At 45.4% G+C, this 23,952-nt stretch overlaps 1 protein-coding gene across 11 annotated transcripts in view; it reads left to right on the top strand.

Annotated features, from left to right (window-relative positions):
* Positions 1-23,952, top strand: part of CALN1 (calneuron 1) — a gene marked incomplete at its 3' end in the record, with an annotated part of 477,379 nt that overhangs the window by 29,552 nt on the left and 423,875 nt on the right. For 3 of the 11 annotated variants that reach the window (XM_082358663.1, XM_082358669.1, XM_082358670.1), the window contains exon 2: positions 13,503-13,698. The exons of 7 other annotated variants lie outside the window; for them this stretch is intronic. In XM_082358663.1, the coding sequence (XP_082214789.1) occupies positions 13,576-13,698 (123 nt within the window). In that variant the 5' untranslated portion in view covers positions 13,503-13,575. Of the gene's footprint in view, positions 1-13,502; positions 13,775-23,952 lie in introns of those variants that run through there. One more of the 11 variants, XM_082358664.1, reaches the window with a different exon arrangement.

Genomic DNA, 23,952 nt, shown 5'->3' on the forward strand with positions numbered 1-23,952 from the left:
GTGAAAAAGCCGATACTGACACCTGCCCGTGCACGAGGCGGCCCCCGCGTCTGAAGGTGAGACCGCTCGGCTCTAGTGGGGTCCGCGTGCCAGCCTGCATGGCCCTCAGGGAACATTCTCAGGAAGCTGGCAGGAGTGGGACCGGCTGTGGCCAGGAGGCGGGTGGATGACTGTGGTCCTACAGGGAAAGCCAGGCCTGGGCTGTAGCCTCCATGATCTGGAAGCTTCTTTTTGCGAGGTGGGGAGAGGTATCCACCAGGGAGAGCTGGGGCCACTGGGGATTCCTCTCTCCTGTGGTTGACTGGTTCTGGAAACCTTTCTTGGGGCCGGGGACAAAGGACTTTGACCAAGGCCTGGGGTTTCATTTGGAATGTGGGGTATTTTTGATGTTCCAGTCTGATTGTACTGAAGCAGGTTCAGTGGAGCAGGGCGGGGGGACAGGGGCTGGGGGTCGCCTCATCCGGTGTCTGGCCCTGGGGGAGGGGCGCTGGAACCAAAGGGCGTGGCCGGCTCAGCTACGCTGCTGATGACAGCTGGGGCCCAGCTGCGCCAGGTGGGGTCCAGGAGGCAGGCAGCACTCTGAGCCCGTAGCTGGGACTCATCCGAGTGCCTTTCCTTATCCGCAGACCATGAAGCTTCACTGCAGCCCGATTCCAGCTGGGAGCCTGGGTACCCTGGGGGCAGTGCCTCATCCTAGTGAGGGGGGCAGGGTGGAAGAGACGGGGGACCAGGGCCCACACCAGAGGTCATGACAGAATGCTGAGCACCCGCACGCAAAGATAGCACCCCCGAAGTTCTTGGCGTGCTTGAGAGGCGGTGTGTGCTGCGTTTGCCGACGACACGTGTAGGAAGTTACAACATTTGTACAGAACACTAGGTAAAGAGAGAAGCTGGGAATTCCCTGGTGGTCCAGTGGTTAGGGCTCGGTGCTTTCACTGCAGGGCCCCGTGTCCAGTCCCTGGTTGGGGAACTAAGATCCCGCATGTCACACGAGGTACGGCCAGAAAAAAAGAAAAAAAAAGCGAGAAGCTGCTGGTGGCCAGAAGGACCCTGCCAGGATGCTCTGGTGGCCCCCCGAGGGCTGGGAGGGGGAGCTCAGGGGAGGAGTGGTGTTTGGGAGCACAGCTTGCCCTTCTGCCACTCACCACCTCTAGACCTCAGTTTCTTCATCTCTGAAATGGGGACAGTATTAATCTTAGCACCTGCCTCATTGGGTTATCGTGCAGGCTAAATGAATAAATTCATGAAAAGATCCTCGAAGTATGCCTGGCATGGAGCAAGCACTCAACTTGTGTAACTGTTACTAGATGTTTTGTCCAGTTTAAGATGCCAGTGATTGTAAAAGGCACCTTGATTTCAGAGCTATTAAACCATGAAATAATCAGTCTTGGAACTGACGATAGATGGTGTCAGTTGGTGTTGATGATGAGGGGGTCAGGACAAAGGGGGCCTGCTTAAAGGGAAACCTGAGCCTGGGTCTGTGCCCACAAGCCAAGCAGGGCTCCATCTGACTCCGAGGCCCTTCAGGTCCCATGTCCTTGGGTCAGAGGATGGATGCGGTGCCAAGTCATCGAGGGCCTGGGTGAGATTAAGGTAGGGGGGCAGCATGGGGTCCCAGCCGAGTGACCCGGCCCGAGGGGCTGGGGCTGGTGGAATCGCTGAACACCAAGTCCCGCTGGGTCTGCTGGCCTGGGAGAAGGGGACGTTCTGCCTGTTGTGCTTGGACCTTGGGTAGGAGTGAGAGCCTCCCAGGGCCTTTGAAGAGGGAGTAGATGTCCCTCCGCTTTTGTGCCATTCCACGCGAGACCCTCTGGTTATGTTAATATCCTCATACTAGGAAGTAAGACTAACAACATACTTCTCTTAATTGTTTTACCATTATTAGTAACAACTTACTGGCCATTTACCTTATAACCAGTTAGGACCCTTCACTGTGTAGAGATCCCACCTTTGAGAACAATTGCTATGACAACGCCAGCGACCAAAGGAGCGTCTATGATTGCGCAAATTAGAGCCATCGTCATAGGTTAGTGTGAGAGGGATAACTGTGAGCCGGGGTGGGTTGTTTAAAATGCATCACAGCACAGCCTATAGATGGTTGACTTGATAACATCTGACATTCATTCAACAAACATTTACTAGGTGTCTACTGTTGCCGAGCTCTGAGCATACCTGTAGGGACAGGCCTAGCAGTGATCATAGCAAGGATGGCAGAAACCCTCTGATGCCATCTTACTCAGCCCAGGAAAGCTATGAAGAGACCCTTGTCTTGTGCACTGGTTTCTAACCTGGCTTCCCCACCTCCATAACTGCTCATGTTAGCAAATGCTGTCAAGTGTCAGCCCCACTTGAATGCCAAACTGCCCTTATGTGTCCAGAGCATGTTTCGTTGCCCTTAATACACAAGGTACTGTGCCAAGATCCAGATTCACCAAGCTCTGTTTCCAACCGTTTAAAAAACTTCTTACTATGGAAATTTTCAAATATACACAAAAGTAAGAGAGACGCGTGTAATGAAACTAATGTATCCAAACACATACTTCAGTAATTACTGATGTTCTTTCAAACTTGTTTTACTTTTCTTCTTCTAACATGTAAGTTCACATGTAAATACTTCATTATGTATCTCTAACAGATAAAGATGCCTTTTATTTACTACGACTAAAATACTATTGTCACTTCCAACAGAATTAACAATAATTCTTCAATATCATCTCCGTGTTCTATTTTCCCTGTTGCCTCAACTATGTAGTTTATTCATAGGGTCCGCACGTCACAGTTGGTTGATAGTTCTCTCAAGTATTTTTTAATCCATAATAGTTGCCCTCCTTTTCTTTCTATACCACTAATTTGTTGTTAGAAATGGTATAATTTCCCTGTAAATTTCCCACATTCTGGTTTTGGCTTCCTCTATTCTCACGTGTTGTTTAACATATTTCTCTATGCTCTTGTGACCTTATATTTATAACTGAGGGTTTGATTAGCTTCATATTCTAGTCTTTATATAAAGAACTCTTTTAAGTCATGCCATGTGCTTCCTCTTGCCTCACATCAGAAGGCACTTTGTGTCTGGTTGTCCCACTTTGTTGATGCTAATTAAGGTTGTGGTTCTGTCAGCCTGATTCATCCATCATCAAGTTTGCTATCAATCTTACACCTAATGATTTTAGTAGCCATTGATGATCATTACCTAGAGCTATTATTTCATTTGAGGTGGTAAAATGGTATGTTCTCATTCTATCATTCCATCTTAATTTATTAGTCATTATTCCTCGCTAAAGAAGAACTTTGTCTCATCAAATGTTTGGTTACCTTATAATACAGTCTGTACAGAAAAGGCAGAGTAATTGCTCGATTCTTTCATTTGTCATTTTTAAAAATAATAATTAGTTGTTGCCTTAGCAGTTAACATTCATATCAATCTTCAGATTAACGAATTTCCCCGTATCTGGCCATTGGACATTTCTTCAAATTTGTTCCTCTGTCACTTGACATCACTGGGAGCTTACTTGCATTCCGGCCTGATAAGAAGTCACAGGCTGACTTTTACATTTCCTGCCTTGGAGCTGATTACTTACAGCTAGAAATGGTGTTTAGAGATCACAGTTTGAAAGCTAGTGATGCTCATTGCTACTGAGTTTATTAATTTGAAACCTTCACAGAGGCAAAACTGGGACACACATTATCTTGAAAGAGAAAAATTAATCCTGAATTCATACTAATATTCTTATTCTAATTAGATTTCAGGGTTTTTATTTCACTTTATTTATTATTATTATTTTTAAAATATTTATTTATTTATTTAGCTGCGCCGGGTCTTAGTTGCAGCACGCGGGATCTTCCTGCGGCTTGTGGGATCTTTTGTTGCGGCATGCGAACTCTTAGTTGCGGCATGTGGGATCTTTTTCCCTGACCAGGGATCGAACCTGGGCCCCCTGCATTGGGAGCACAGAGTCTTAGCCACTGGACCACCAGGGAAGTCCCTATTTCACTTTAAAATTTTATATTTATGTTTCTTTTCTCTAAAACAGAAAATCTTGATGCCTAAGGACATTAACTTATGTATACTTTCTCTGGGTTTTGTTTGTTTGTTTCTTTGTTTTGTCCTTAGCATCTGTCTCACTTGGAATTTAGAGTCAAAATATTATGTGTTAAAGTAATTTGAAAAAATTCTTCCCTCCGTAGTTAAGCCATTAACCTGAAATACAGTTGTGTTTGCATGTTTTAGTTTATTTCCTGTTTTTAGGAATTGCTTTACCTCTCCTTTTGATATAATTTAAAAATATGTAAAAATTCTAATTTATTTATTTATTTTTGCCATTGTAAATAGGTTCTGCTCAACATATTGTTTCTTCTAACTCAGTATTGTATCTATATATGAAGTCTAATAAGTTCTGTGTGTTAATTTTACACCCCCCAAGTTTACTAAATTCTCTTATTATTTGTAATCGGTTTTAATTTTTCTTAAAAAATTTTTTTCTTCCAGTTTTCTTGAAGTATAATTGACATACTGCACTATGTAAACTGCACAGCATAATGATCTGACTTACATACATCATGAAATGATCATCACAAGTTTAGTGAACATCCAACATCTCATATAGACACAAAATTAAAGAAATAGAACATTTTCCCCTGTGAGGAGAACTCTTAGGATTTACTCTCTTAATAAGTTTCATTTGTAACATACAGCAGTGTTCATTATATTTATCACATTGTACATTATGTCCCTAGTACTTATTTATCTTACAACTGGAATTTGTACCTTTTGACTGCCTTCATCTAATTCCCACTCCCCCGCAATCCCTGCCTCTGGTAACCAAAAATCTGATCTCTCTTTCTATGAGTTTGTTTGTTTTCGTTTTTGAAGTATAGTTGATCTACAACAGTATTTTAGTTTTGTTACACAAGATAGTGATTCGATATTTCTATACATTTTTAAATGATCACCATGATAACTCTAGGTGTCATCTGTCACCATATAAAGATATTACATAGTTATTGACTATATTCCCCACAATGTCCATTTAATGTGTGTAACTCATTTATTTTGCAACTGGAAGTTTATACCCCTTAATATCCCTCACCTACTTCTTTCCTTCCCTCACCCCTCTCCCCTCAGGCAGCTACCTGTTTGTTCTCTGTATCTATGATTGTTTCTGTTTTGTTATGTTTATTCATTTGTTTTGTTTTTTTTAGATTCCACTTATAAGTGAAATCATACACTTGTCTTTGTCTGACTTATTTCACTTAGCATAATACCCTCTAGGTCCATCCATGTTACCACAAATGGCAAGATTTCATTCTTTTTTATGGCTGAGTAATAATCCATTGTATATATACACCACCTCTTCTTTATCCATTCACCTACTGATGGGCATTTAGGTTGCTTCCATGTCTTGGCTATTGTAAAAAATGCTGCAGTGAATACAGAGGTGCATATATCTTTTTGCATTAGCGTTTTTGGTTTCTTTGCATAAATACCCTGGAGCAGAATTGCTGGATCATATGGTAGTTCTATTTTTTATTTTTTGAGGAATCTCCGTACTGTTCTCCATAGTGGCTGTACCGATTTACATTCCCACCAACAGTGCACGAGGGTTCCCACATCCTCACCAGCAAATGTTATTTGTTGTCTTTTTGATAATAGCCAATAGGTGTGAGGTGGTAGCTCATTGTGGTTTTGATTTGCCTTTCTCTGATGATCAGTGATGTTGAGCATCTTTTCATGTGCCTGTTGCCCATCTGTATGTCTTCTTTGGAAACATGTCATTCAGATCTTTTGCCCATTTTAAAATTGGGTTGTTTGTGTGTGTGTGGTTTTTTGTGATGTTGAGTTGTATGAGTTCTTTGTATATTTTGGATATTAATCCCTTATCAGATATATCATTTGCAAATATCATTCTCCCATTCAGTAGGTGGCCTATTCATTGTGTTGATAGTTTCCTTCAGTGCGCAAAAGCTTTTTATTTTTCTATTTTTAAAATTTTTTAATTTATTTTTTATTGTTTTTCTTTCTTTGGCCATGCCGCACGGCTTGTGGGGTCTTAGTTCCCCAACCAGGGCTTGAACCCGGGCCCTTGGCAGTGAAAGCATGGAGTCCTAACCACTGGACCACCAGGGAATTCCCCTGCAAAAGCTTTTTAATTTGAAGTGGTCCCATTTGTTTATTTTTGCTTTTGTTTCCCTGCCTGAAGAGACATATCCAAAAAAAATTAGTAAGACCAATGTTAATGGGCTTACTGCCTATGTTTTCTTCTAGGAGTTTCGTGGTTTCAGGTCATACATTTAAGTCTTTAATCCATTTTGAATTTATTTTTGTGCCTGGTGTGAAAGAGTAGTCCAATTTGATTCATTTGCATGTAGATGTCCAGTTTTCCCAGCACCATTTTTTGAAGAGGCCTTCTTTTCCCCATTGTATATTCTTGCCTCCTTTTTGTAGATTAATTGCCCATATAAATGTGGGTTCATTTCTGGGATCTCTATTCTGTTCCTTTGATCTATGTGTTTATTCTGGTGCCAGTACATTATTTGTAATAGACTTTTCATGAATTCTTTTGGGTTTTCCAGATAGATGATCATATCTTCAGGGAGGGATTCATTTTATTTTGTTTCTTCCTTTGCAATCTTATGTCTCTAATTGCTTGTCTAATCATGTTGGTTAATGCCTACGATACAGAGTTTCTAGTAGAGAGGGCAGTGAACAGTGCAGTGAATGGTTGTGGTGACAGTGACTTTTTCCTGATTTTAGCAATTAAGTCTCTGGTGTTTCTTCAAAAGTAAGAGACTGGATGCTGCCTTTTTTTTTTTTTTTTTTTAATTTATTTTTGGCTGCGTTGGGTCTTCGTTGCTACGCACGGGCTTTCTCTAGTTGCAGAGAGTGGGGCTACTCTTTGTTGCGGTGCGCGGGCTTCTCATTGAGGTGGCTTCTCTTGTTGCAGAGCACGGGCTCTAGGCACTCGGGCTTCAGTAGTTGTGGCACGCGGGCTCAGTAGTTGCGGCTCACCGGCTCTAGAGCACAGGTTCAGTAGTTGTGGCGCACGGGCTTAGTTGCTCCGCGGCATGTGGGATCTTCCCGGACCAGGGCTCGAACCCGTGTCCCCTGCATTGGCAGGCGGATTCTCAACCACTGCGTCACCAGGGAAGTCCCATGGATTCTGCCTTTTGAACTGATGTGGATGTGTGTGTTTATGTTAAGGAAATATCCATTGTTTCCTATTTTATTGTGGTTTTCAACTTTAATTGCTCTGATCTATTTACAGTTCTTGGTTTTCATTTTGAGGAGCTAGGGTTTAGGATGTTTTGCTCATGTGAGTCTAAGCCAGTACGTGAAGTGACATTAGGGCTCCTGAGATGTAGCACTCACAGAATTGTGTTGCAGGTGCTTTTGAGGGACTAGTTCTAGTTTTCCGACTTGGGTTTAGAATCTTGGCTTTACCTGGGTATACATTTTATTTTCATGATATCAAGCTGGTTTTGGACAAAACAGGGAGAAAATGACATTTCATTTTTATGTCACATTGAAGGGAGCAGTTAACATGTGCTTTTGCATTTTTCAAGAACTCAATGAACATTTCCTACGTGCTAGACCAGCAGGTTATTTTTAATCTTTTATTTGTGTTTTGAATACTCCTTAGTATGAAAATACTTAAGAGGCTGGTGAACAGTTACCTCCCAGGATGACAGTGTCTCAGAGTCAGTAAACACCAGCACAGTGGTCAGACCTTTTTGCTCATCATCACTTTGAGCATGTCTCCTCTATAGAAGGAGCTCCAGTGCTCACATGTTCCAGTGAAGGCAGGACTTAGCTTGGGGGCTGGCTGGACCTCACTACACTATGCCTCTGCCTTCTTGCTCTCAGCAAGTTCCTCGCTAAATCCCACGTGGCATGACCGACTCCACTCAGCACTTTGTCCAGAAGGTACCTTCAAACAGAATTATATTAACGGAAACCCTTGGGCACTGTTGGTGAGAACGTAAATTGGTACAACTATGGAAAACAGTATGGAGGTTTCTCAAAAAATTAAAATAGGACTACTATAAGATCCAGCAATCTCACTTCTGGGTACATAGCCAAAGGAAATAAATCATTACCTTAAAGAGATAGCTTCACTCTCGTGTTCATTGCAGCATTATACACAGTAACCAAGATATGGAAACAACCTGTGTCCATCAACAGATGAGTAGATAAAGAAAATGTGGTGTATACGTACAATGGAATATTAATTGGCCATAAAAAAGAAGGAAATCCTGTTATTTGCAACAACATGGATGAACGTGGAAGACATTATGCTAAGTGAAATAAGACAGATCCAGAATAACAAATACTGCATGATCTCACTTACATATGGAATCTAAAAAAAAAAAAGTTGAACTCATGGTAACAGAGTAGAATGGTAGTTAGCAGGGGCTGAGGGGTGGGGGCAAAGGGAAGATGTTGACCACAGGGTAGAAACTTTCAGTTATAAGATAAATAACTTCTGGAGACATAATGTACAGCATTAGGTAATAATAATGTATTAGCATTAGGTAATAATAATTAGGTAATAATAATCAGCACTAGGTAATAATGTATTGTATACTTGAAAGATGCTAAAAAAACCCCAATAACAAGTTTTTAAAAAGTGATGAACAAAAAAACAGGATTATATTCAGTTGTAACAAAAATAAATTTTATTTGTGGATCAAATCTGATGACATGTGTGGAGGGTTTTGAGAGAAAAAACTCACATGCAAAACCCTTGTCAAGCATTACAGAGGATACAATTATAATGATAACATGGCTGTCAAGAGCCGTCAAATGTTTCAGGGGACACAAGACACAAAAGCCTCTAACCTGATGCCCAGTGTGATCAGAATGGACAGGGCGTTTCCTGGTGAACGTTTGAACTAGGTCTTAGAGTATCAGCTTGGGAAGCACTGTTTCTTAGGTTTTCCAGAAACTAAATAGAACCATCTACCCCATATTTATGAATTATTCATGCCAATAAACAATGCAGGCTCATACACTCTGTTCATAAACATTAGATTTTCATCCATCCCCTGCTCCCACAGTGACTGTAATTTTAGATACGCCAAAAGGGACCAAAATCTGTGAAGGACTGAGTTTGCCTGTGACCCATGCACCCAACTGGATGCTCAGAGCCGCAAATGCTGGAATGTCGAGGTTGACCAGTTCTCCCAGATGGTATCCATATGCCCGCCTTCCTCAGAGGCAGGCATGGGATCCATTTAAGAACATATTTGGTGACACAGAAGAGGAGAATCAAAACCTCCCCCTCCCAAAATACCCTCAGGGACAAACTGACTCTTTTTTTATTTTTATTTATTTATTTATTTTTTTTTATTTATTTATTTATTTATTTTTAAACATCTTTATTGGAGTATAATCGCTTTACAATGGTGTGACAAACTGACTCTTCAAACTGAAAGAGCAGGAGCAGCCTCCTTTGGTCTGTGGATTTGTGTCTGTGTCTGCAGCTTGATTCTGAGCTCTGTGGGGCTGTATCTATGGTGGATTCACTTCTGCCCCTCCCCGCATTTCACTCTGGGGTCAGCCCAGCACCATCTGAGCAGAGTGAGTGCTCAGCCACTGCCTGTTAGGTGCAAAAGGCAGGAATGAATAACAATAGCTAGGGGCTTCCCTGGTGGCGCAGTGGTTAAGAATCCGCCTGCCAATGCAAGGGGCACAGGTTCGATCTCTGGTCTGGGAAGATCCCACATGATGTGGAGCAGCTAAGCCCGTGCGCCACAACTACTGAGTCTGCACTCTAGGGCCCGCGAGCCACAACTACTGAGCCCGCAAGCCACAACTACTGAGCCTGCGTGCCACAACTACTGAAGCCCACGTGCCTAGAGCCCGTGCTCTGCAACCAGAGAAGCCACCGCAATGAGAAGCCCGCGCACCGCAACGAAGAGTAGCCTCCCCTCACCGCAACTAGAGAAAGCCCGTGCGTAGCAACAAAGACCCAATGCAGCCAAAAATAAATAAATTAAATAAATAAATTTGTGAATAACGATAGCTAGTGCATGTGGTACTTACTCTGTGCCAAACACTTTATATTACACCTACAAAGTAGGTGCTATTATTATCAGGCCCATTTTGCAGGTGAGGGAACTGAAGCACAGAGAATTTAGATCACACAGCCCATAAATGGCAGAACCACTTTGCACTGCATGGTCTGACTCAATTAGCCACATTCTTTACCACATCCGTCACTACCCCAATCTCTGCATATTATGGGTTGGTAAAAGTGATAGGGCCCATGGAGTACCTTGAGGGCAGAACCAAGGTAGCATCACATTTTGTGTAGCCCAGAGTGACTCACACTGGAACATTTTAGGTGTTAAAGGAAGTGGGTGGGTCATTTGCTGAAATGAAAAGCTGAAGAGAACACACATATGGGTCCAGGAATTAGCCCAAAGCTCTAACTTCAAGACTTGGGCTCAAAAACCAGCTCCTGGCCAATCTTTCAGATGATGACAATAAAGACAACTGTCAGATAGACTCAGAGGAGAAATTCTGGAAATTAATTGCCCTTACGAATCTCATCAGGAAATGAGGTAACCAGTTAATCTGGGGACAAAGAGTAATTCCTGTAGGTATTTACTGTAGGCCATTGGCGACTTGGGAGGTGCATGTGCCATGGCTCAGTCTTTGAGAAGCTCCTAGCGAGATGGGGAGATGCAGGTCCATCTTCTATCCAGATGCCAACTTAGGGTGGCTCATTAGTTGGCCATGGGCGGTCAGTCCCAGCTTGTGGAGGGCAGCTTGGCTTCCGCCATCGTGTGTCAGGCCAGTCGTGACCTGGAGAGGAGCATTCTGGTGATATGGCTTCTGGATGGAGGAGCCAACTCCCTTTTTGGCTGAGGGACCAGGCCCTGGCTTTGCGTTTCTCTGGCACATCACGAGTGCCACAGTGAAGGGCACAAGAGGCCAGCTGAACAGCAGGAGCAATTGTTCCTTGTGGGGAGCTGCCACCTCCAGTGCCATGCTCCTGTTGAGCTATGAGCAAGTTCCAAGTAATTAAGGGGTTTGGGTTCTGAAGCCTCTGTGACCGTCATCTCGCACATCCTTGCTGAGAGCTCCTGGCGGGTCCTATCACCTGCCGTCTTGGCAGCCAGACTAGCAGTGCGGGCTGCTCCTGCCCTCGTGTCCACTCTGCCTGGAGGGAACTGACGAGGGAGGGCACTCGGTGTATTTGGAAGTTCGCGTATATAGGGAGCTAATTACTCTCTTTAGAAATCTGCATTTGCCACCAATCACAGCTTTCGCGGTGCTGGGACTGTCATGGCAACTAAAAGCATATCTGAAAATAAAATGTCACTTTTCTTTTGCATTTCTAGTATAATGACACAGGAAACTTGTTTTTCCTTTTTAACTTAACATGATAACTAGAGACTCAAAGGGTATAGGTGTGTGTGCAGCACGTGTGGGTAAGCGGGTGCTGTAGTGTGTGTGAACATGTGAGTTGTGTGTGTGTGTGTGTGAGGGTGTGTATGGGTGCTCATGTTGACAGGGGTGGTGTGTGCAGCTGTGTGGCTGTGGGGTGAGTCCTTCTTGTGTGTGCGTCCGAGGTCAGGGGCTGAATTTGGGGTTGAGACCACACACAGGCTGTGAGTGTTTGAAGACTGGTCTGGAGGGTGTGTGTGACAGTGCTGGGGTTTGTGGTGTGTGTGTGTGTGTGTGAGAGTGTGTTTGCACCTGAAAACAAGTAGCGCTGGGGGAGGTGAGTCTGCAGACAAGTGCTAGTGCGTGGATGTGTTACACTCCCGTTTGGTGAGACAAGGCTTCTGGCTTTGGGAAGCTTTCTCTCTATAGGGTATCCCTGTGGTTCCAACCTTTGGGCGGTTCCAGCCCAATCACAGGAGATAGAAGCCCTCTTTTCGGGGAGGACCCAACTGTGTGCCTCAAACCTCATAGAACCAGAGATCCTACAAATCAGGAGCACCCAGACACCATCTGGCCCAGCCCTGACCTAGATGATGGGGATTTCTGCTCAAGGTGGAAGGTGTAAAGCACACAGACAGTGTGTGTGTCTCTCATTCATGCATTCTACTAACTGACGCACGTTAGGCATAGGGCTGAACCTGTCCCGCTGGACCTGGGGTGGGGCTGGCACTCAGTGCCCACCACATGTACACGTTTACAACCATGGTCACATTTGCACACACCTCTCCAAGCCTTCATGCTTCCTAAGACCGTTTTCTGAGCCTCATCTCCTATGGCTGGCTTCTCCAGGAGGACACTTCCCAGGCATGGAAATGTACCTCTGGTCAGAATCAAGAGGCTGCAAGGGGACCCTTTCCCAGGACGCGAGGTGCAGGGGCCGAGCTGTGAGGGATGGAAGGTGGGGATGGATGTTGCTGGGAGAGGCCACTGCCCACTGCCATGTGCAGACCTTCCCGCGGGCCAGCTTTCTCAGGCAAGGGCTCGATCCACAGTGTCCAGGGCTTGTTCAGTCCATCACCAGGATTCTTCCAGTTAACCCCTCTGTACTTCACATCTCTGGAGAGTCTTTGTTTTATTATTACTTTTTTTAAACTTCAACCTGAAACCAAAGAGAAACCAATATCAAGTAAACGTTAGTTCAATAAGTGTTTTATTGATCACCGCTTATTCTCAGGTCATCCCTGCCTGGGCCCAGGTGACACACATGCATCTGAATGATTCCCTGCCTGGAGCTTTTCTCAGTGCAGTGTTGGGGGGAGAGAGAGATAGAGGCCATGGATGACAGCAGATGTAGGCACAGATGAGGGGTGCCTTAAGCCAGCCAAGTGCCTTAACCTAAGCAGAGTTGTAAAGGACGATAGAGGTTGACCTGATGTCAGGGGTGGGGAGAGAGAGGAAGTCACCACTCGGTGACATCAGGCCCACCCAGAGGCTCCATACACGTGGGAAGCAAGTCTGGACTGGAGTTGGTAAAGGGCCACGTAGTCTGGGATGCTCTTTGCTTTGTCTAAGGAAGTTAGGATGACGTTGCCCTGGAATGGCGAGCAGCGTCACAAGCTTAAGAGCTTTGGCGAGAGTCCTCTCCACTAGATAGATGGCTGTGCGAACTTCTCTGCCCCCCACCCCCCGCCGCCACATACACTTTGTTTCTGTGGCTCTGTTGGTGTCAACGGCAAGGAAACAAATTCTGCTGGCAAGGTGCTGGGCTTTCTTGCAGGTTGCAATCACACTGGCTGTTCTAGCTCCCTCCGCATAGCTTACACCACAGCAAAGCCCACAGGAGCGGGAGTGGAAAAGAACCTGTAAATATGAAGGTCGGTTCCAAAGGCACATTATTGGTTTGTTGTGTAATACCCTCTGGTGACATCGAGGCCTTATTAGTAACTAAACATCTGTCACAACCGCAATTATTTTTCTTGTGCCAGGATTGTGTTTCTACGATTGTCCTGTTTAAACGCGGAAGGGAGGGTGTGAGTTATTGAGGCAACTGACTCTGAGTAGATAACCACCAGCACTGTGAAGGCAGTAAGTTTCTGTCAACTCCTTGCAGAATCTCAGCGTCTCTGCTGACGTTCCCTTGGTGTGCTCACAAATCTCTCTGAGAACATCGCCCTGGACCCCCGATGCGGCTGGCTGAGCAACCTGGAGAGGGGAAGCCTGAGAATGAGGAAAAGGGGGGCAGAGGAGCCCCCGGAGGGGGAGAGGAGCCGCTGAGGACCCGGGCCCCCGACTTCCCCACTTGGCAAGTCTTCTCCCCCAAACCCCCGGAGAAACGAGCTTTCTTGAATGTTTGCTCAGGACTTGATTGTGTTCAGCCCGCAGGTAGGGGGTGGTGTGGGAGCTGGAAGCCTTTGTGGGGAGTGTCTGGGGACAGGACACCCGGGAGGGGTCCCAAGGGGATGCGCGTCCCAGCTGGGCCAGAGATTTGACGATCTGTCTTGAGCCTGACAGCTATCCATTGATTTTATCTGAGATGCGTGCACCGGCAAGGGGATGGGTTTGAAAGCTGACTCTGTTAGGGACTGATTAGGTTGGAGGGGGTTGTTAGAAAAAAAAAAGCAACAGATGCCATTTATAGTGTGTGTACTCTGTGGTGGCATAGAAGCAGGAGCTCTGCATAGATAATTTCAATTCTCACAATAACCCCGTACGGGTGTTATTAACCCCATTTTTTTTTTTTTTTTAATTTTTTATTTATTTATTTTTATTTTTTTATTTATGGCTGTGTTGGGTCTTCATTTCTGTGCGAGGGCTTTCGCTAGTTGCGGCGAGCGGGGGCCACTCTTCATCGCGGTGCGCGGGCCTCTCACTATCGCGGCCTCTCTTGTTGCGGAGCACAGGCTCCAGACGCACAGGCTCAGCAATTGTGGCTCACGGGCCCAGTTGCTCCGCGGCATGTGGGATCTTCCCAGACCAGGGCTCGAACCCGTGTCCCCTGCATTGGCAGGCAGATTCTCAACCACTGCGCCACCAGGGAAGCCCAACCCCATTTTTTTTTACAGAAGAACAGTAGGACAACCAGTAAGCAACGTCACATAGGCCAGATCAAGCAGGCAAAGGTCAGCCCAGGACTCCTACCCATGTATCTGAATGAAAACTTGTTCCTAACCATTAGACTCCCCTGCCTCTCCCCCGATTATGGGTGAGAAGGTCAGCTCAGGGGTAGGGGTTGTATGTGTTCTAAGTCGCAGGCTTCTGTGGGTTTGATCCTACTCTCTTCCTTTTCCTTGGAGACATTCATGGCTGTAAAAACTCAAGAGGAATTTCAACTCTGGGTGGTTTTGTATAGAAAGAAATTTTGATCTGTGTGAAGCTGACATCGAGGATTTGGTCTGGGTGAGTCCTTTAAACGGGTATGTTCTGCAGTGGTCTCCCCAAGGCTGTTTGGAATGGGATCCCCAGCCCTCTCTGTCACCAGCTCCTGGTGGGGGCCACGAGTGTTTATGGTGGGCACCGTGAGTTCAGGGTTAGGCTTATGGGGGAATAAAGGAAGTGGACATATTTCTGATGACTAGAGCTCCTGATCTTCAGCAATTTCTCTCCAGAGCTGAGGGCTGGACAGCAGGGACCAGCACAGGATGCTGTAAGACTCTATCCAGAACCTTCTCCAATACAACTCATTGTTTGGGAAATCAAGGTGGGAGCTGATGGGGCCTTTGGCCAAGGGTGTGCTGACCTGCAGGGTGAGCCATTCTCATCGACTCTGAGAGAAGGTCTGGAAGAGGGCAACATGAAGCTGAAATGACATATGCTGAAGGCAGGCTCAGAGGGAGGTTCTGCTCGGGAAAGCTGGTCAGGGGTCAGAGGACGACCTGGCCTGGGCCTCCCCAGCCCGGAGAGGAGCCCCAGCAGGAGGCATGGTCCAGTCCAAGGATGAAATCCCTGTTTGGTTTATTCTCAGGCTGGAATAAGTGATAGCATCCTGGGCACTTGCCCTGGGAGGGAAGGAGGGAAGGACTGGGGCAGAGAAATGGTTCTGCATGTCCTATGGGGTCTGTGGCAAATGACAGATGTGGCTGATGCTACAGAGGATAAGGAGAGTTGCCCACCTTAGTGGATGAGAAGATATCATGCAGCAAACAGAAAAAGAAGTCCAGTGGAGTCAGAAACCCTTTTTTACTCAACATACTCCCACATTAAAAACTATTTCCCTATTTGTTCCTGTGACTTTGGGATTTAGGGTTTTGGGGCCAGAACTGTGATGAGCATGAGTTAGGCAGTTTAGTTTCCCTCATTTCTGGGGGCAGCAGTAGCCCAGGAGGAATGAATCTGCTTCTCCCAAGCCATCAGCTTCTCTGTGGGGGAGAGCATGAACTCCTCTTGGACCCCAGGGCTGAGGGTCTCTAGGCTCCTGGCTTGTTCTCATCACACATTCACAGTCATTCCCACACACCAACAGACATAACACTTTTGCTCACTCCTTCCTTGGGGGCAGACACACACATTTCTCAAAGATTTCTTTGTGCAGTGCAGAGAGAGAGACAGCTAAAAGGAGGAGGGGTGAGATGGTGCCAAGGAATGAAGTTCCATGGTCACAGTCTCTGCACCAGGGCTTGGATGTGGAGGAGAAAGGGAAAACAGCCCACCTGGAACATGTTTTGTGTAACTTTCCATCAGTGAAGTCTCGCAGAGTAGAGAGGGTTGCCTCCCTGTCCTCCGGTTCCTTGGCTGGGAGCCTCCTTCAGATAAAACACGGGTGTTGAGTACTGGGACTAGTTTACAGAGCATCAGGGGCTTCAGTCCTGAAACACTCTGGGTCCAGGTGGTTGTGCCTCGTATGGGCAGGATGGGCAAAATTATAAAGTCAGGAGGAGTCTCCTCCACATGTCCCATCTTCCTGCCCCAGATCATTTTCCCATCTCCTGGTACCAATTTGGTTCCTAGTAACAGAAGTCCAGTAGAAGTCTCCTTAGTGAAAAGAGAAACATCTAACATCATAACACAAGATCCCAGGCGCTGGTGGAGGGTGGGAGAAGGTATGTCAGAAAATCCAAAGCCTCAGGGAAGTGAAAAACCCAAGAAAGCTGTTTCTTTCTGCCTGTCTATGTCTGTCTGGTTTCTCTGTCCACATATAATAAAAATTATCGCTATCAAGTTGCTGCCAATTTGGCAGTCAGCCTCGACTGGGAATTAGTATGGTCCTAATTCCAAAATCCCTGGGGAACAGGCTCATAGCTGCCCACTCCTGATCAAATCCAGTGTCCAGGGGATGAGGGCAGAGAGTATGAACATGGTTGCTTCTGCTATAAATACGTGGATGGAAACGGTGGAGAGACAATGAGAAGTGGGGCAGCTCCTCACCCCAGTTCCTTCAGATATTGGTTTTGTATTCCATTCTTGAAGTTGGTCAGCTACTCACGAGGTGCAGGTAAGGTGCTTGTTATTCATACTCTAAGTTGGAGCCTTTCAAAGAAGGTGGTCCCCAGGAGACGCAGAGGAGTGAACTACCACTGGTGGGACAAAAGCAGTGGGGTAGATGAAGTGGGCTGGGGGCACCGCAGTGGCCTGTGGAGAGAAACCTTATGCAGAGGCAGGGACTGGAGAAGTAGGACCCTCTAGCCTCCTCCCAGCCCATTCTCCTGCCTGTCAGTCTGGAAGATTACAGAATTCCCCAGAATGTCTATTCCTATGTCTTTGCCAAGGTGTGGCCAGGCTTTCTCTTGATGGATCTGGAGATGACCTGTAGCTGGGGACCTTCCTTCTCTTCTACTCTGAAGAGTCTTGCAAGGGCCCATAGCAGTGGAACCCTGCTTCTCTCGGGCCCACCAAGGTGCTGACTCCTTGGGCTGGAGGCTTGAAAGGATGCTCTTCCCCTTTTGTCCAGGCTCTGAGACCTGGAACTCTTTTGACCAGGTCTGGAGCTGACTCATGATTGGTCAGTAGGCCCAGGAGACCAACTGGAAGAGAGTCACCAAGGATAGAGAGATACACAGGTAGCTTCAGCAAACCACAGCTAGTAAACAACCCCACTACCATGGTGCTGCTCCAACCCAGCCCGAAGGAAGCTTTTATAATATGGGGAGAAATGGATGTACACTATTGATACCTGAGCTAAAAATACCCCATGTTCCAAACAAAGTGTTTTTTAGTATTTTGACATGAAAACGTGTAGACAAAGCAAGGTTTTAGAATGCATGACTCATTAAATTGCTGACTCTGAAAGCAATGGAAATTCAAAGGGAATTTTTCTCTCCCTATTAGTCCCTCCCACCCCTGCTCTGAATAGCTTATAAAGAGAGTTTCTACATAAACAGGACCCATAAACTCCTCCATGATTTAAGGTCCTGAGCAGTGAGAGGCAGAACGAACTCAAGTTTTATTGCCTGGTTACTAAGTTGGCTTCCCTAGTTAGGTTGGATTCATCAACCAGAGTCCCCCCTGGTCTGCCCATCCTAATTTCTCCTCCTCGTGTCCCTAACAGGTGTCCAGGGAATTCCATGGCCCCACCACAGCCACTGCTCCTCCCTCCCCAAAATGCCCAGCTCTGTTGGACCCCAGCAGCATTCATGTCACCAGCCCTAATGAGGCTGTTTCATCACCGAGCATTAGCTCTGGGGGCTACATCCTCAGGGAGAGCACACACCATATGGTTCTGTAGAAGGATGCAGCAGTGGGCATCTCCATCAACTCACTGGGAGCCTCGGGTTCTTTCTCGGGTTGAATGCAAGGGTTGGGTCTCATCAGTGATGTTCAGTTTTGTTTTGTTTTTTTTTCTCACAAAACCTTTCCAAAAAATGTCTTCTGGGGAATCCCAGTATGTAAGGCAAAAAAAAAGAGAAGACCCATTCTGGTTGGAGCAAGGTTTGTGTGTGTTTGGGAGGATGGGGAGGTACTTCAGGGCCCCTGAGATGAACAGTGAGACCTTTCACTTGGAGAGACTATTGGTCGACCTTCATAGCATGGTTCCTAGAAAGCTGTGTAAAAATCTCACCTCTGACCTCTCCTTGTTGTCATCACCTGCTTTCCTTCCAATCACTCCCGTGCTCCTTGAATATCTTAGTGCTTGTTCTGTCTCACATCTGCCCAGAGTCCTTATGTCACGTGAGGAAGCTAAAACCGTGTGGGTGACAAGGCAACATTTCCACCTCATGTTCCTTCAGATTCAACTCACAGAACTCACACTGCAATACTCCCCTCTTTAGCAACCTCCTTGATGGTGTTTACCACTGTTATTCCTATTTCAGGATATAGAGCATACTGAGAGAAAATCTTACATGGATATGGGACATGGGTAGGTGATACTCATAGCCTTCAACTCCAACTGGTCTTCAGTGGGACTCAGAGGTTCTTCTAGAGACCAGGTCTCCTCCCCATGTTCCACCATGACTGTTTCACCCACTACCCACTCATCTAAGAATGATCTACTTGCTCATTCCCAAATAAAACAAAGGCCCCAGGAGGAAACTTCTCAACTTCCTGAGCACCTGTCTGTCACCTTTTCTGCATCCAAGTTCATCTTTGCCCCTCCCTGCCCATCATAGTGGAGGAGGACGCCTTTCACCAGGTCAAGGACCACCTGCCACATGTGCCCAGGCATCTGTTCCCTGCCACCCTCTCTTCAGGGACCTTATTCCATCAGTTGTACCTCCTCGGTTATTCTTCAACCTCTTTCTTCTTCCCCTAAGCATAAACATTCGTTCTGATGTCACTTATCTTTAAAAAAGAAGGCTGATATGAACTTAAAAAAAATATTCTTCAAACTTCTTGAAAAAATTGCCTACACTTGTTCTCTTTCTCCACCTTTCATTTACTTCTCAGCCTTCACTTGCTGTGGTCTGGCCTCTGCCCCCATCAGTCCACTGATCCTGTTCTGGCTGGAACACGGGATAGTGTTAGAGCAGAAGGACCGATGCCAAGGAGTGAGCAGTTCAAAATTTAGCTCATCATCAAAATTTATCTGGTGAGTTTACAAAATCTATACGTTTGTGGGCTCTACCTACTAAACCAGGAGATTTTCAACTAGGACCTAGAAATCTGCTGACCCCAATTTCCTTCTCCCTGGGACCTTCACCAACAGCCCAGCAGGTCCCCAGAAGAATTGGGAGGGTCTCTGCTGAAACAATGTCGCATCAGCAAGTATACTTTGCCCTCTCTCGTTATGATGGCCAACTCTTTTCCCTTTCCCTTTCTCCATCAGTTCCAGCCGTCCAACTTGAATTTCAAATGATCTTAGCTAAGAAACTTTTAATCACTCTTTCATTCTCCTGGAGATTGACCCTATCCCTTGGAAATCTTCCTTTCAGGACCTATTTACTTCCGTTGTGATTCTTCTAATACAACATGTTCCAAAGTGATGATCCTCAGAACATCAATGTTAATAAACATTCCTCTAAAAGTGCTTCATGGTTGGTAAAATTCAGGTGATGCTTCATACTGTATCTACCTGTTAGACAATATCAATGCATATTAAAATCTTAGCGATGTCGTACAGCAAAGAAAATGGTTTATCTTGACTTAGCTCAGCTTTTCCAAGCACACTTTGAGCTTGGAACACTGGGTATGAGTAAATATGTGTGTATGTGTGTGTGTAAAAGCTAAGAAATCACCCGCTAAGTGTTTATTTCCTCTCCCTAGGACATGCCTAGTTCTATGCAAATGATACATAATTGATATACCCTGGGCCCAGGGAATGCTAGCACCCATATTCAACCAAACACCATTAATTGGTGTGCCAGGATTTGTGCTGGGTGTTGGGAATTCAGAGATAAGTAATCCCTTTCCTCTTACAGTTTATAGGCTCATGGAAAAGATGGATTAATACTCACCATAGAGTTTATGTGTTAGGATAAATTCATGCACAGGGTGTGCCTTGGGACGTGTCACACACGCACACACACACACACACCAGGCAGTTGTACGGCGCCAGGGCACACCATTCAATTATACAACAAGAATACAATGTGAATGTCACCCCCCTGAAGTTGTGCAGTATACCTAGAATAAATAAACCTATATCCACCTAAGTATTCACAGTTTGTTCTCACTAATGTGGTCACGTTACCCTGCAAGGTTTTTTTCACTCACCAATTTATTACCAACATCCTTTTCTGTTGTACTCTGATTGATTTCAGCAGTTCTCTCTTGATGGCTGTTTAGGCTCCTCTGTTTTTGGTCTCACAAGCAGTGCTGCAATGAGCATCTCTGTTTATCCTTATGAACTTGTGCAAGTATATCTAAATATAAATTTTCTAGAAGTGAAATTTCTGGGTCAGAAGGTATACACTTTTTTTTTTTTCCTTTTGCTAGATTTGCCAAATTGCTCTCCAGAATTAGGAACCAATTTACCTAAGGGAAGGGCTTCTGAGGACAGGGGACACTGGAGTGGAGGGGAAGGAGGCAAGAGAGGAGAAGGGCTTGAAGGTGATAATTAATGGAGCAGTGTCTCTCAGGAAGCCAGGCGGCATGGGATCAAGAACACAGTCTTCACGAAGAAAAAATTCTACACGCACAGCCAAAGTGTAAATTCTGGATTCCATAGAAAATGTTACAAATGATCTTAGCTGAGAAACTTTGATCCCTCTTGCACCCTCTTGGAGATTCTCTAACTCAAGTCTCTTCAAAATCCTCCTTTCAGCCAGGATCCATTATTTCCTGCATGATTCTTCTAAGAAAACATACCACATTTTTAAAAAATTTAATTTCTATTTTATATTGGAGTATAGTTGATTTACAATGTTGTGTTAGTTTCAGGTATACAGCTAAGTGATTCAGTTATACATATACATATATCCATTCTTTTTCAGGTTCTTTTTCCATAATATTATGGGAAATATTATGGGTTAATACAGAATATTGAGTAGAGTTCCCTGTGTTGTACAGGAGGTCCTTGCTGATTCTCTATTTTATATACAGTAGTATATGTTAATCCCAAACTCCTAATTTATCCCTCCCCCCTCACGTTTCCCCTTTAGTAACCATAAGTTTGTTTTCAAAGTCTGTGAGTCTGTTTCTGTTTTGTAAATAAGTTCATTTGTATCCTTTTTTTAAAAAAGATTCCACATATAAGCGATAGCATATGTTATTTGTCTTTGTCTGGTTTACTTCACCTAGTATGATCATATCTAGGTCCATCCATGTTGCTGCAAATGGCATTATTTTATTATTTTATGTGAAACATGCCACAAATTGATGGCTAATATTGTTATTAATAAGTATTCCTCTAAAAGTACTCCATGGTCAGTAACCCAGTTGGCCCCTAGGAACCTGATTTCTTTAGAAGAGCTTTAGGTATCAGGATGCTATATGCCTATCTTCCTGGCATTTGCATGGGGGATGCAGCAATGGACCAGAGCATGTCCGGCATCATAGGATAAACAGGGTACACGTTCATGCGATGTACTTTTCACCTCATGGCAGGTAATCTAAGACAGTTTAATATTAAAACAAAGCTTGGTATGTTCTGGTGCAAGGTACTCGTTTTTAAGACAAAAATCTTGGGCTTCAAAACTGGGTCCTTGCTTGCAGTGGGATGTTTTGGGCTATGACCCCGTCATTCTCTATCATCAGAAGCCCTTTTATGTTAAAATTGAGAATGCCTGGGCCAGACCAAATTCATCTAGCACACTCCCTGTGTTTGTATCAAATTTTAATGTGAGCATTTTGCTCCTATCTGGAAAGTGGGGCAGGGGGAGGGAGAGACAGTGAAATCCATGCCCTGACAGACTTGCTATCAGCAGAAGACTGTAGAAAACAGCACTTTTCCTCAGGGTTCAGGCCGTCCTCCCCATCGTAGAGCTCAAAGGGGACTGGAGGGACACAGAGGCCCCACAGGCCTGTCCCACCAGATGTCCCTTCCTCAGTCTCTCCCCCCGGAGCCACATCCAGCTCTCTACCCATGGTCCACATGTGGCCATTGTAGGAAACTTTTCCCCCTGGACCTCTTGTTTCTTTTTAGTCCAGCTACTACTGCTTTGCAGTAAACCACCCCAAACTCAATGCCATAAACCAGCAAACATCTTATGCTCTTGGAATCTCTGGGTCAGGAGTTCAGTGGGGATGGCTTATCTCTGCTCTGTGATGTCCGGTGCCTCTATTGGAAAGACTCGATGGCCAGGGGCTGGAATCGTTTGGTGACTCATATGTTTGGCGCCTGAGCCGGGCTGGCTGAAGGAGCAGCTCAGCTGGGAGCATCTACATATGACTTCTCCACATGGCTTGTCCTTCTCCCAGCGTGGCATCTGGCTTCTAAGACAAGCATCTAGGGATGAGCCTTCCAAGAGCACCAGCTGGGGCCTGGTTGGCCTTTTATGACTTGGCCTTGTAAGCATCCCTTCTGGCATATTCTGGCAGTCAAAGCAGTCCAGATCCTCCTAGATTCAGGGGGTAGAGGCGTAGAGAGCACATATCAGTGGCGAGGAGATTCAGAGAATTCGGGGACCACATTGTAAAACTCCCACAGTTTTCCTTCATGGATCCTGGATCCTTATGCTACCTGCGCCCAGTGATGGGCCTCTGTCAGCGTCGCCTGGATTCCTGCTGGTGACATGGAAGAATAAGAATCTGGGTGGCGGGGAGTCAAGATATCCACAATCCCGTGGATAACTCAGAACATTATTATGTTAGAAAAGCATTTGTCTGTCTTTAAATTCTCCTAACCTGGTGTGTGCCAGACTCCAGAAGGAGAAAGGACAGGGCAGAAAGAGCCACGTTGGCAAATAGAGGAAGTTTCGCCACGTGGGCAGAGACATTAACCAGGACAGGATTTCAGGAAAATCGATTGAATATGTTCCAGGAGAGAGAGTGGCCAGCCCACCCATGTCATGATACAGGTGGTCCATTCCACAACTCTAGGGGTCACTCAGAGTGTAATTAATTGGGCCCTGGTCACACAGAGCTTTGATGGGACTTACTTAAAGAAGAGGAGTAGCTGGTACCACTGTGCTGCTGTGGGCCGAATATCTGTCTCATTCCCTTAGCAGGGTCATCTCCTCATATTATATTTGGGGGAAACAGGTGGGCCTTCAGTATGTATGTGAGCCAATCCACCTGTAGCTGATTCTGGTTACCTGCCCCCATCTAAGGGCTTAGCACCATCTCAGCCCCATGCTGCTTCCCTTCTGGTCCACGCCTGGGACTCTGGGGCCTCGTGTTTTCTCAGTAAGCAGCAGCTACCAAGTCATCAGCCCCTGGAGGGGAGGTGCTGGTGCAAGGGCGCGATTTCCTTTGCCTTCTCTCAATTCCCCACCCGGCCATCATCACACAGCAGATGGATATAAATCACAGATTTCACTGAAGGCTTGGGAATAACCAGAGTAGGGAAAATTTACCATCTACAAAGAAATCTTCATAGAGTCAGAAAAAATAATTTCAATGTAGGGAAAAATTACCATCTACAAAGAAATCTTCTTAGAGTTGGAAAAAATAAAAGTATTTTTAGAGGGACTTTTCATGCGTGCATCCCTTTGGCAGTCTGGTGAAGCCTGTGAATTATGTTTTTAAAAGCATGAAATAGAATAATTGAGGGAACAGTAAAGGAAATCAATTATTTTTAAGTACAGTCG

Source organism: Balaenoptera borealis (genome assembly GCF_965194805.1).
Source record: "Balaenoptera borealis genome assembly, chromosome: 16".
Classification (NCBI taxonomy): Eukaryota; Metazoa; Chordata; class Mammalia; order Artiodactyla; family Balaenopteridae; genus Balaenoptera; species Balaenoptera borealis.